Below are 13,706 nucleotides of genomic sequence, written 5' to 3'. Positions count from 1 at the left end.
TTATTTATGAATGTATTTATTTCTATGTAACAAAAGAATTCAAATACAAGATGCAACAAACAAAACATAGTTTGAATAATCCTTCCAGTCCTAAAGTCATTTTTACACTCATTTAAAACACTGTGGCTATACTCTCACTGTAAGCTTTCCAAGAGCATTAAATGAATTTCCCTCCGGTGATCAATAAAGGTTGAAATTATCTTATAGGGGTTCTTTCAGATACTTTGGAGTGAGGATGATATTGCTTCACTTTTCAAGGCTTTTTTTTTATAAACTCCATAGTCCTCAAACAAAAAAAAGAAAATGTCACCTAATGTTCTAAAAGCGGAGGCGTTTGTGCTCTGAAGTATTGCATCCTTGACATGACTGTCAAAAAATAACAGATTTGTATCCCAGTGCAGTCACTTGAGAACTGCTGCTTCATAACACATTGTCATAGCAATATCTCCTGGAGAAGACAGTGAACTGGTCTTGTGTAAACTTTCAAAAAGGCAACAAATGACATGGTCCCTTCCTGATGAGACACAAGCAACCCCATAAAAACAGCCGCAGTGGGATGCATGGTATCGGTATGGCGTTGCGTCACTGCATTCATATTTATGTTATATTAATGAAAAAATAAATGTAATGTCTATTTGAGAGCATGATAAATGCATACATAAAAAAAGAAAAAAAAGAACACTTAGCATGTTACTAATCTTGGCTTTTAATTTGCAGTCTACTTTAAGAGGACCCAGAGCAAAAAGTATTTGAAATTTGTTTTATTCAAGCCGTCTGTATGCTGCCAGCCATGTCAATTTACATATGTAGTTAATATATTTGGTCTTATTTTGCCACATTTTTAATACAAAGTCTCACCATATTAGGACGGTCTTTCAACCAACTTGTAGGATCACACTGAACCAATGTCACGACATGGACTAGTTAGATGTTTTCTTTAAAAATACTTTAGTTACATGTAAGAGACAGCATACATTCATTTTCATATCGTTACCCAATCTTCTACTAGGTAACTGCACTTTTAATATTAATCTTATGTTTACGATCAAATAATTAATGGAAGCTAAGGGCAAATGCTACCATAACACTTTCCACACTGCTTCATAAAAAATAAAATTTGTATTTACCAATGTTTGACAGAATAACGTTGATGTTATACGTAGGATCACTTGCACTCACTACCTTGTGACTTTCAAGTCAAAGACCTCAGACGATGCCTGATTTGGAAAGAAGACACAGCTGGTAGGGAAAGCTAAGGCTGCATTCCGAGGGGGGAAACAATAACCATTTGTCTGTTAAATGTCATATAAGACTTGCTTCACACAACATGTTTCTCTCTGGGAGATAGCTTCCTGTAGTGCAGCAAATTATCTTCCACCCTGAAAGCTACCATGAACAGAATACTGAATTACAAAGGCAAAAAGCAGTAAGTACTAAGCCTCACTGCCCATGACCATGGTTTATCGTTCTGCTACTTATACAGCTACTGCTATTAACCTTTGTAAGGCAGAATATGAAATTTAGTATAGAGAATTATTGTATATAGTTTACCATTAGTGTTCCTTTCTCCAACTTTCACCGCTTTGTATTTTCTATAAAATGCCGGCTAGATGGAAAGAAAGGTATAGCACCTGACACTTCCTCATACCTCATCACTGCAATATCTGTCCAATCATTGAGTAATCATTGTTTTAAAATGTATAGATCAAAAGACAGAGTGAAAAAAGCAGCAGCTTTACAATTACACCCCTGTTGGGAGGCACAGACTGAAGAGGTAGCAGAGCAGTCGGACCACATGTGACTGTCACCTCTCAAAGTTCCAAACCCAACGAACCTGAAACAAGGCATTCGAGTGTTCCATTTCTCCTCCCTCTGCTCCGCCACCTTTTTCCTGCCCCCCAATACCACCCACCCCAACACCCCGTCTCATATAAACAACGAGTGACAGGTCCCTCCCACCCCAAGCGCTGCACCCCTGAGCTGTACCCCTTTGTATTGGTCCCCTCCCCTCTCTCCACCAGTTCTCCCTCTTCTTATTCTTCTCTCCATCCCTAAGACTGTTGCACAAGTCAAATACTCCAGTTAAAGATGACTAGCGCTTTGCTTTGGTTTCATGAACAACCTCTTTATCTGAAAAAGAAAGAAAGAAAAGGAAAAAAAGGTAAATGTGAATGTGTGTGTATTTATTTTTAACCTGTCAACAGAGTAGACGGTAGGCTTTTGCCCTTCTGCTCCACAGGAGATTTCTGTCCTACCTGATCCCACCATAAGCATGGTGGGCCTGCATTAGAATTTCACACGTGCACTGGCCCAGTCAAACTCCCTGTTGTTCAGGTTTTTAGTAAAATTACATGCTCAGAGAGGAATGTTCATATTTAAGTACAGTACACCTCCACTGGATTCAAGACACAGACTCCCTCACTGAATGCTATGAAAATGATCTTGCGTGTGGCCGTGTGCACGCCTTCTCACCTTTCTTGATGTCGTCCCTCTTTTTGGCTGCATCCTCTCTCTGTTTCTTGATAATGGCCAGTCTGGCCAGGTCAGCCCTGGCCTGCTCTGTCTTCCCCTCGAGGTGGAGCTTCATGTAGCGCTCTTTCGCCTTCTGTTTCTCTATCTCCTCTCTTAAAGGGAAGGGAGGGTGGAAGGAGGGAGAGAGGGGATGACAGATAGGAGGACAAAATAGTTATGTTAGAACATCCTATGCTTCGACATACAGCCGTCACACAAGAAACACCTGACACCAAAGGGAAGGAAACATATGACAGCACAGAGACAGGTCAAAGGACAAACAAAGAGACTCATAGAGAAGTTTGCAGGGGATGGAGGACAGAGCACAGGGTGACAGATCACAGCAGACTGACAGCATCCTATGCATTCGCACATTCACAGTAAAAAGAAAAAACAAAGCAGATTGCCAGTTCCTGAAGTTGAAAATATTAATGATAAAAAGAAAAGATGTGTACTTGACTGATGGCTCACCTCTCTCTGCGCGACAGCTCTTTCGGTGCATTCAAGTCCAACTCCGCCACCTTCTTACTCTTTGTTGACACGCGATTGGGATTCTCAATTTCTATTAGTCCCTCCACGCCACTTTTCTTCTTATTCTATGTGGCAAAGTAAACAGTAAGAAGACAGTCATTTACAGAAAACCAACAGGGACATAAAACAATGCCGGCCCCAGGTCAAATGTGGCTGTGACTTGTGAGTTTGTCTGTTATGTTAGCTAGCTACTTTGGGGCAAGGCAACATCATTATTTAGAGGCATTATTATGACTCTGGTGATGTAGTTGAAGCTGTATGTAACTTTCCTGTTCTACCCAGGATTTGAATCTGTGTCTCCTGCTCAAGTGCTGGGATTTGTGTGAAAATTCATGTCAAACCACTGAAACCAGAAACAGGATTGCATTAAAAAAAGCGTCCAATCTAGACACAGATCTAAATGTCTCATTAGAAGAGCAAGGAGACCAAATACAACCACTATAATTACATTGTATTATACTCAATGTATGAATGAACCATTGTAAAGCGCTTTGAGCACTTGGCAAGCACTATAAAAATGCCATTCATTATACAGATTGAACAAAATAACTTGATTCACTAAAATGGTTTAGGGTTACATAATAGAGCTAATGACATAATACAAATTACTAAGAGATCCAAGTTGCTGGTAAATTAATGGCCCTGTGCAAAGTGTGCATGGCCACGCAAGTAAACAGTGTGATAATGGTGCACATATACCAATGGGTACAGGGTGTTCGGTTTGGCCAATGGTCATGTACCAAACAAGTGGTGAAATAGTTTTTTTGTGTGCGTTTTTCTTTTCTTGATTTGAATGGGGAACTTTCATTCCGAGTTCACAAATGGGGCATATTTTGCAAGTGCACCAAACACTGCATGTTTGATATCCACAGAGTTTAGTTTAGGACCAACATCATGAAGGCTCTGTTGCAAATAGAACAGAACTTGGTAGAAGGAATCTTGGACTGAAATTTTGAAATATGTTTTTTTGACAAGGAGACCTCCAGGAGATTGATTTGTTCCCAGGGTCTGGAATGTGTGACTCTTGCTGTTGAATTCTGGACGTACTGCAACCTATTTGTTTAAACATGGATAAGAGGGTGGAGGAAAGCTGATGTACATACGGTATAGTCTATGAAAGATATGTATAGTAAGTGAGAGTCTATAATACTGTGCTGTACTTTCTTTTTTCACAAATTAATGTCTATGCATTTAGGTTACAATGGGAGTGTTGACAAGTTCCTGTAAAAATGTATCCAAGACATTTTAGGCTAGAAAAGGCTTCAGCAATGCTAATTTTACTGGTAAAGAAGACAAAGAGTACATGTGGATAAGTCCAACTGCATCTTTGAAGACTCAAACAATCGTCAAAGACAGTGTACAACAGCACATCACAAAATCCTCACCTCACACTCCTCATCACTGCTGCTGTCAGAGTTGGAGGCTTCACTGTCCTTCTCCTCACCACCATTCGCCTCCTGGAAAACAAACACTTTAATTAAAACCTTAATCCCAGTTCAAAACTCGCTTAGAGCCTTTTGCCAATACTAATGTAGTACTCACCAGCTCTCTCTGCTTTCTCATCTGTCTATCAATCTCCTCTGGGTTGCTGAACTGCTTCCCTCGGCCCTTGTGGCCTTTCTTTCCTGCATCCCCAAAATATGAAGAGAATAGAGATGAGTCGCACACAAGATGAGTCACACATGACGTCCACTGCGGTACAGCTCGATTCTGCTAACTGACAAAGGCTTCCATGCATATCTATGATGCGTTAATTACAATACATATAATCGTGTTTTGTAAGCTAGTGAAAACAGACCCAGTATTATGATGTTGTAAATTTAAATGTCTGACAAATGTTCACCAGCACAGTTAAACGGCCCTGTGCTGCACATGGTGCTACCCGGCAGAATGGTGCAATCGCACCAGCTGTCAAATTTCACCTAACTGCCAGCAAACGGCCACGATTTTAATGAGTTCATAAATTAACTGAAGTTAAATGTATTTAGTTTCTGGTCGCTGAAAAACGACACATTTGTCTTTCCTTCGCTTGCTGACATTTAACACGAACCGGTTTAATTTGCTCGTTAGCAGCTATTAGCTTAGCAACAAAGCAAGTCAAGGCATTCCTTCAGTACGCTAGTAGTTAGAAAACATACTTCACAACAAACGTTATCAGGTTAAGTCACTTACCACCTCGTGGCATACTGATATATTAATTCTATAAAACGGGTGCCTAAAAGTCGCTGAACAGTTTGATGACAGCCAGCTAAGTGCTCTTTCGTTGTCTGTACTGGAGAAAAATAGTTACAGGCCGGCCCCGGCACGTCGCTCGCTGCTTCCTGAGTGAAAGGCGGTGCCTCTGGATATTCCACCAATCATTGAACCGAGTACTTGACAGACAGCTTTATGGACCATTGATCTGGGAATAGTAAAAGCAGCCCTTGGACCAGAATTAAATCTATACTTTGGTAAACTCACAAATTACTGAAATTAGTTTAAATGCCCAGTGTTTATGTAACATTAACCCCCAAACAACCACAAATAAAAACAAAACTAACAATGTAAAAACGTGTACTTTACTAAAAGATCAAAAAAAGACATCTAGATATTGTAATAAATGAGAATATCAACATTCAGGTGAGGTAAAATAACATGCAAATATATTTATAAATGTAGCCATTTCCTGAAATAGCACTGATCATCTTCTTGCAGAGATTCTGTGAACACGATCTATTCATGAGTTGACAATGTCTATTCTATTCGTTGTTTTTGCGGTCATTTTGGTTGTCATTTAAGTCTCTGCGTGGTCTGCCTATATTTTCCTCCTCCTGTGAGCTTGTGTCCTTGGTTTTACTGTGCCTGAGGCAGCAGAAGGAACAAATTGCAAGAACAAGTCCAGCAGTAATCAGCTCTGCCCCAGCCATGTAGAAAACCAGCTCATAGTTCTTGAACGCATCCACTAGACGTCCTGTGAAGAAAAAGTGAAAGGGGGGAGGATTGCTGAAATGAATAACATAAAATCTATTTATTTTTGCCAGGATTTTTAGAATACACTTTATGTATATTTCCTATGCCTCAAACATTCCATAACTGAAAGGCCATAGATAGATCTACCGGTATGTCACTTCACCTAAACTTCAAGCCTTGGTACAGAGGCTACCTCACCCATCACTCACCTGCTGAAGGGGGTCCGATGAGCACTCCTATAGCCTCGACGAGCAGCACCAAACCCAGTGCACTGGGAAAACCATCTCTGCCTACAATTCCCATCAGCACCTCAAACTGCAAGGACCCCACCATCCCATAAGACAGGCCAAAGAACACACAGAAGATAACCAAGTCTTTGTAGGCCGTGACCTGTGCAGAGCATACATCCGTTAAACCATTAAAAAGCAGAGCTAGGCTGAAAAAGTACACGATTTTGGGTCTCATCCACTTGAGGCTGGCCACAAGTCCACAGGTTGGCCGGGCAAAAATGTCAATGAAACCAATGATAGAGAGCAGGAAGGCGGCCTCGCGGTCAGGCACTCCCTGGTCCTTGGCAAAGTTCACCAACAGGATAGTGGGCACAAATAATCCTAACACCACAATGAATTTAGCAATAATGTAGATAACCAGCCCTCTGTTCCGAAGCACGCTGAAATCCAAAAGTTTCTTCTTTTTCTGAGTTGCTATTTTCATCCTGTCTTTCTCCTGCTCTGACATTTTTGTCCGTGACGGTAGCATTTCTTTCAGCTCTTGTGCATTCACATCTTCCATCTCCATCTCATTCTCTCTCTTCCTCACCCTAGTCTCCAGAGGCCTCATGACAGCCCCACAGACGCAGCAGTTAAGCAGCAGCCCCCCCATGATGAGGAATCCCCCCCTCCACCCATACTTGTCCACCAGGAGCTGGCCGAGAGGAGACAATATGGATAGGAAGACAGGGCTCCCAGCTGCAGACAGGCCGTTAGCTATGGGTCGACGCTTGTCAAAGTAGCTTCCCAGCATAATGAGGGACGGCTGGAAGTTCAATGCCAGACCTAGACCTGTCAATGGAGAATTAGAGAAAAGAAAAACAAGGACTAATTGGTAAAATCATATGGCATTGTTTGCTGAATGTTCTGAAATTTTAAGAAATGGTGAAGGTGGACCTTTGATTGTAGAAAAAAGAATCATAACTTTATACAATGACATATTTATTTCCTACTGTAGGCCTATTACTGAAATAGTAACAATAAGCATTTTCATTTGCAATTTGCTATTGTTTTGTAAGATGTAAGATAAGGATAGATTTTCTCAATTATTTAGTTCTTACTTACTATGAAGAAGTGCCAGTTACCTGTAAGAACACCAGCGGTGAGGTAAAGCTCTATTATGTTAGTGGTGAAAGATGCGCCCACCATCCCTGCTGAAGCAAGCAGTCCCCCAACCAACATCACTGGCCGGCAGCCAAACTTGTTGACCATGATACTAGACACAGGGCCTGAATGTGGAGAGAGAGAGAGAGTCTTGCAGACATGATTCTTGAGATCTTTGACCAGCAGCAAACCTACCAAGGATTTATTCCTTTCATGTGGACCTCTCACCTGAGCCATAGAGCATGGCTAGCATGATGGAGGAGATCCATGCCGTGTCGCTGTATCCCACCCCAAAGTCCTTCATCAGCTCTGTGAAGTAGACACTGACGGCCTTGGGGAAGGCGTAGGAGAAGCCTGTGACGATGAAGCAGCTGAACAGCACCACCCAACCCCAGCCTCCATCGGGAGGTGGAGCCCTGCTCATCTGAGGCGTACTGCTGACACCCATGCCGAAACAGAAAGTGGTTCCTACACAGAATACATTTTAAATAGTGAGACTTGAATCACAGAAAATGAACAAGGAAGTATTCACTTGTGGACAGTAGTTAATCAGTCGACTCTACAGTGTATCCGTATCCACGTAGTAGCAGGTATAAAATGGATAAAACATACTGTATAATATTATATCACAGGCAGTTTAAGATTAATGTTCACATTAAAGTTGGCTTTACTAAAGGTTTACTAAATAAAAATGTTTAGTGTGACACTGCTATCTTACAATGTGCCAGGATTGTAGCTAATCAGGCAGAATTTGTCAGAGATTTGAATTAATCTCAGTCTGAAAAACATGTTTTTGAGGAGCACCTCCTATGCCCAGCTTTGTGTGTTTGTGATGATTTGATTGGCTAAGCAATGTACGTATTTAGGATAAAAAGTGAGGACAGAAAAGTGAGGATGCCACAAGTGATTAGCCGGATTGGACTTGCGGATATAAAGTGAGGACACAAAAGTGAGGACGCCAATTGTGTTTGGCCGGAATTATATGATGTATGATGATAAGAGCGCCCCTCACTTCACATGAGTGTGATTTTTGTCATTTATATCAGGCTTACTTACTTTTGTCTGAGTTTAGTTCTTCCACGTGTCCTTTTACCCTAATCCGATTGTTTACTTAGCCTACCCTGAGTACTGGGTTCAATATGAATGTACCACACAGAAGAGTTACATTTAATGTATGCATAATTGCATGCATAGTTTTGCATACTGTATGTTGCACATTTTTATTAGCTTGGGAACTAGTCATTATTTTGGGGGCATTTTTAATCATTCAATTGAGAGCAACAGAGGAGAGAAGAGAGAGACAGTAGATACAGCGGGGGAATGACATTCAGCAAAATGGTCTGGTCGGCCATGAATCAAACCAGTGACTTGCTAATCAGGGAATTGGTATGTGCCCTAATCTCTTGACTAATTGGGTCACCCCTGGATACTTATTCTTTGATCAAGCTGAAAGGGTTATGTACTAGATTGTTGTAACTAACATTTTCTAACTATTCTTTATATTGTACAACAAACCAAATCATGCATTGCAAGACCTGAGAATATCTCAGGTCTTGCAATGCATGATTCAGTGCAAATTAATGAAAACATAGTATTGTCTATCATTAACTCTTCTCTCTCAGTAATTGAATTTATCTGGAACTTATGAATAAAATAAGTTCCAATAATGAAAATTGACACATAGCCTATTGGTTCACAGTCAAGCAGTATACTGCCTGAAGTACAAAAAAGTGGGGATTACCTCTTGAGTGGTAGAGATAATGGTGATGACCTGAGAATCCCAGGCATGACACAATAGTAATAACTTTTAAGCTTGTTTTGGTATATTTCAATTAAATTATGAACTGCTCTTATAGTAATGTTTCAAGTGATGGACTTATCTAAATCATCATTAAACCATTAGATATGAACATTACTTTTTCAAGGCGTATGTTGCATTTTAGAAATATAACTCATAAGTTGTTTTACCTCTTCACCGGTGATTCAATATGGATGATGTTAGCCAAACGTTCTTTCTTGGAGTGCCAAAATAGTCTTGTGAAAACATAAAAGTTCCAGAAAACATCTAAGGCTGTACACATTCAGCCTAGTGGGTTTTCACAGTTTCTGTATCTGTGGGAAATAAAGCTAAGGACACAAGTCCAATTTAAAGGGGTTGACCAATTTCCCCCACCCCTTTCCTACTGTACAGTACATTGCATTAATCTCAATAATGTGATTTACAGTATAATGTATGCCAACAGGTTGATCCAAAACAACACAGTAGGTCTACTGCAATCTGCACGTACAATACCTCACACCTTTAGTTGGTAGTAATGAGTTATATTTAATCTGAATAAATTGTAGAGTATTCTGAGAGTAGATTTAATGCAATAGTTTTTATTTCTTTAATTTTTAAAGAAAAACATAACTTTTACGTCTTTGTATTTGGGCCAAATGAGTAAAAGTATGATTTGGCCTGAGGTCGATTCTAAAAATGCTATCTAAATCGTGACCTAAGTTTTCTGAAAATCTTCCAGGTCTAAATGGGCTAGTCGCTAGTCGGGAATGATCCAAATCAGGAATACATGCCCACCCGTTTACCTGATGAAGTCGTACATGTTATCATGTGTTATTGTCTCAGGCTTGCCTCACACACTGCCACTCATATTAGTGAAAAATAGTGACAAACCTGACGCAAAGCTCAGCCAATCAGTGAGGCCCATGGGTCGGGTTAGGCCATCAATAGTTACTTTGACTCTTACTCAGGTAATTTGGTTGACTATTTTTACTGTAATTCTAGTGTCATTATTTGTAAGTAACAATAGCTTTTACAGATTTTGGCTACTCTACCCACCTCTGGTTACACTCGGTAAAGAAACTGAGCAAGATATGTTGCATCTGTTTAGCCAATCAACAATTTAGCTTGCACAAAAACTAATTTCACCCACTTCTTTACACCTGTAAACCTGTGACAAAAACAATATTCTTGATTCTGGGTAATTTTAATGGCAAAATTTCAATTTTGAATAACTTGTCAATAACTCAAAACTAGTAATACCTCAAAATAAAGAGTGTAACATGTCATATTGCATAATGGAATGGCACGTAAACATGCTTAATTGTGAGTAAAATCCTCAACGAATCTTTTGTAAAGTACATACAAGAGCCTTTACATAACCCCACCTATACTATAAGAGATTTACTGTAATGAGCCCAAGTGTTCTCCTCGGTGCAAAGTAGGAAGTACAAATCCCTCATGGATTATTGACAAATAATATGGTTTCAACAGTAAAACAAAAATGATAATCCCGTAATAGCTTCCTGCAACATTCTACAAACTTGCATCTTGATGCAATTTCCTTTCAAGACATACAGTACATAAGTAAATGGTATTCAATAACAGGTCTATATATGTCCCTTAAAAAAATACAAAATCTGTATGATATTTCAGATCTGTGGAGGCATAATTTAAGAACCATACAGTACATAGAAAACTGGTCCCTGTAACACATCTGTTAGCAATAGCATCCCTTATCAATTTGACAGAGGTATGACTGTATTTACTCTTTATATCCAGAAAATGGTTAACACGCTGCTTAACACTATCACAGCACAGCACCTATATGAGTAGTCCTTTCCTACATGTGTCTTCTTGGTGATGAGAGAAAAGAATATCGAACGGCCTGTATTCTCTCGTCGCATTAAGGCCGTGTGAGTCAGTCGTGACATACAGCAAAACATTGGAGGCAGCAAGATCACAATTGTCATTTTTTCCTGTGATTCTTCATCTCCTCCAGCTCCCTTTCCATCAGATGGCACTCTGCCGTAGTCTCTGAAAGCTGTGAAAAAGAGAAAAGAGTTACAATGTAGAGAAAAGAGAAAGACAAGTGGGAAAGGGGATGGTGACAACAAGACACAGCTTATGTTAAGTCCTAATTATGTATTATCTAGTTATGTTTTTTTTTTTTTTTTTACTATTTAAGCCTAGCTGATGCTCTTAATCAGAGGGATTTGTTACTGTTGGTCTTTCTGAAGGACACCTTGGCGGAATGCATGGCAATTTAATGACACAGCTGTTTGCAGAGGTTGAAACTATGAACTTTTAGTCATCACTTTTAGATGGCCTATCTCTTGTTATAAATGTTTGTATCTGGCTGAAAATCCCACTCCTGGCAGATCTTGATTAGAACACAATGCCATTTCGAATGATGAGATACAAAGAACTTATAAGAGTGCACTGCAGTCATAATGCAGATCTATGAACATTATGAGAATAATATATATATATTAACAGAGTTTGGACTACTAGAGAATTGATTGGGCCTTTGCAAAAAGTGTCTATGCAAAAAATAAAAAAGATCACACCAACTTATCTTAAAAGTGGTTAAATGCTCACCATGTCCAATAACATTTCGATTTTGAGTTTCAGAAGATTGTTCTCCTCTTCCAGCTGTAGATTCCTTTTCTTCAGCCTCTGTACATCCTTACCAGACACATTATCACCAGACTCTGAGTACAACATAGGTTAAGAAACAGACAGAATGCTAATATTAGTCCAAAAACAATTACTTTACCTATTACTCTGTCTGCAGTACACGTGTACAATTAAATCTGTTTAATCATATATATAGATACTAGATAGAACTTTATGTAGACTTAGATAGAATTTTATACAGACATAGCATGTTACGTAGACAGCACTATAATTGCATTTTATGTAGTCATAGCACTTCATAGTATATATGTATCTAGTATAGTATGCATAGTTGTATAGTTTTCATTATATAGATATTCCACTGTTACTTTCTTAGCTTACGCATGTTTCATGATAACTACTTTGTATGTATGTGATGTATGCCATGCTTTTTTGTTCTTGCTTATTGTAAATCGCTCTGGATTAAGAGCGTCTGCTAAATGCCTAAATTGAAAATTGTAGATGGTGAGCCATTAGTGTAGGCATTGCAATAGCATCACAGAAAATGGTTGAATAGAAGAGAGATATGTTGACTTAAACAGCTTGGTGAAGTAACCGCATTGCACTGATTTGTATTCAGGCCATTGACGGGTCAATGTATTTACCTGATATCCAATGTCCCTCTTCAAACTTCAAACTCTGTCCCCCAACATTCATTACAGGGGGTCCATACTCAAGGCCCAATTCTATTTCCCTCGTTGAGCGGTCCAACTTGTAGCAGACAATAAGAGATATATTAGGATAACAAAACAAAACATCAACTCCATGCTGAAAAAACAAATGTTACAAAGTCAATATTTGAGCCTCTGGACACTTTTACACCAGGGTTGAACCAGTCTGGGTCTTTTTTTTAACAGCCTATTCAATTTTGAACCAGTTCAGAGCAAGCGAAAAATCATCATTAAAAAGAAAAGAAAGGGGAAGCTGTAACTGTATCTGGCACTGTAGATTCAATTCCCCTGTGAAATGAACAGTTCCGCTGATCATATTTGACACATTGCTGCATGGCCAGGCCTGGAATTGAACCGGGGGCCTCCTGCTCCACAGTAATCTAGAACTGAACCATTTCTGGAACCATAGTTCTTTTGGTGGAAAAGGGGCCTGTCTCCTCAAATATTGTGCCATCATCATGAAAGGAAAAGCCTTTATGCCAATGACTGGTTGCGTGATAAACATATTGATTCTGATTTCACACAACCAGAATCAATGTTTATCCGAATCGTTTGACTCGTTTGAGAGTCTCCATTCTGCTAGAATTAAACTGGAAATCCAGAAATGAATTAGTAGTCTAATCATGTATGTTGTAGTCTAGAAACCAACGTGCAGTCTGTATTAACTCACAGTGTGAAGGTTGGACAGAGAGGCAGACTTGCGAGGAGGTGTCTTCTTCGTACTGAACGTGTTACCGAAGAGCGGCATCATCGTCACTGATTTCCTTAGAGACTGAATAAAACAAAGGCGTAATATTATTAGAATCGTCTAATCGAACTAGCGTAGCTGTTGTTAGGTCAATACAATTAACTACTCCTAACGTTAACGAGTGGCCCCAAGCATTAATATTCTAGCTAGGAACAAAAGCGATTTATAGTTGCTATGTCGCTGAAATGTGATATATTTATATTTACCTCCGTGGCGGCTGTTTTGTTTTCAATGGGAGTTGTAAATGGTTCTGTTTGGTTTTCTTGATAGTAACCATGATAGTAACCCATTCGTGTTACTGCGCATGCGTGGGAGTGCCATCATGTGCGTACCTTAAAACGTATTACCTCTTTAAGTATTAGTTGTATTTGAAATATAAATATTTGTGAGTTTTTTTTAATTAGGGTTTAAAAACTCATGCAAAAGCTACAAACTGGAAAGACATTCCCCTTCTGAAACAATGGAAT

The 13,706-nt window shown here is 39.5% G+C and overlaps 3 protein-coding genes across 4 annotated transcripts in view; all 3 read right to left on the bottom strand.

Annotated features, from left to right (window-relative positions):
* Nucleotides 1–5,401, bottom strand: pdap1a (pdgfa associated protein 1a). The gene is made up of 6 exons (XM_079492575.1): nt 5,215–5,401; nt 4,585–4,667; nt 4,428–4,499; nt 2,983–3,107; nt 2,473–2,624; nt 1–2,130 (listed from the first exon to the last, which is right to left on the bottom strand). The coding sequence occupies exons 1-6, from the start codon at nt 5,225–5,227 to the stop codon at nt 2,093–2,095; spliced, it is 483 nt and encodes a 160-aa protein (XP_079348701.1). The 5' UTR covers nt 5,228–5,401; the 3' UTR covers nt 1–2,092.
* Nucleotides 5,402–5,753: 352 nt separating this feature from the next.
* slc16a8 (solute carrier family 16 member 8) lies at nt 5,754–7,812 on the bottom strand (the record flags this gene model as incomplete). Its single annotated transcript, XM_079492298.1, has 4 exons — nt 5,754–5,992; nt 6,201–7,052; nt 7,346–7,489; nt 7,593–7,812. 4 exons carry the CDS (start codon nt 7,810–7,812, stop codon nt 5,781–5,783), a joined length of 1,428 nt encoding a protein of 475 aa, XP_079348424.1. The 3' UTR covers nt 5,754–5,780.
* A 2,339-nt stretch (nt 7,813–10,151) lies between these two features.
* cby1 (chibby 1, beta catenin antagonist) overlaps nt 10,152–13,706 on the bottom strand; it is a 36,590-nt gene continuing 33,035 nt past the window's right edge. Inside the window, exons 1-5 of one of the 2 annotated variants that reach the window (XM_079492449.1) lie at nt 13,446–13,571; nt 13,162–13,263; nt 12,426–12,531; nt 11,743–11,855; nt 10,153–11,185 (exon numbers count right to left, since the gene is read on the bottom strand). In XM_079492449.1, coding sequence (XP_079348575.1) covers nt 11,111–11,185; nt 11,743–11,855; nt 12,426–12,531; nt 13,162–13,263; nt 13,446–13,529 — 480 coding nt within the window. In that variant the 5' untranslated portion in view covers nt 13,530–13,571 and the 3' untranslated portion in view covers nt 10,153–11,110. Of the gene's footprint in view, nt 11,186–11,742; nt 11,856–12,425; nt 12,532–13,161; nt 13,264–13,445; nt 13,572–13,706 lie in introns of those variants that run through there. The other variant, XM_079492450.1, reaches the window with a different exon arrangement.

This window comes from Electrona antarctica (genome assembly GCF_951216825.1).
Source record: "Electrona antarctica genome assembly, chromosome: 22".
NCBI lineage: Eukaryota > Metazoa > Chordata > Actinopteri > Myctophiformes > Myctophidae > Electrona > Electrona antarctica.
The sequence above is the reverse complement of the archived record's forward strand: the minus strand, read 5'-3'. Positions and strand labels throughout refer to the sequence as shown.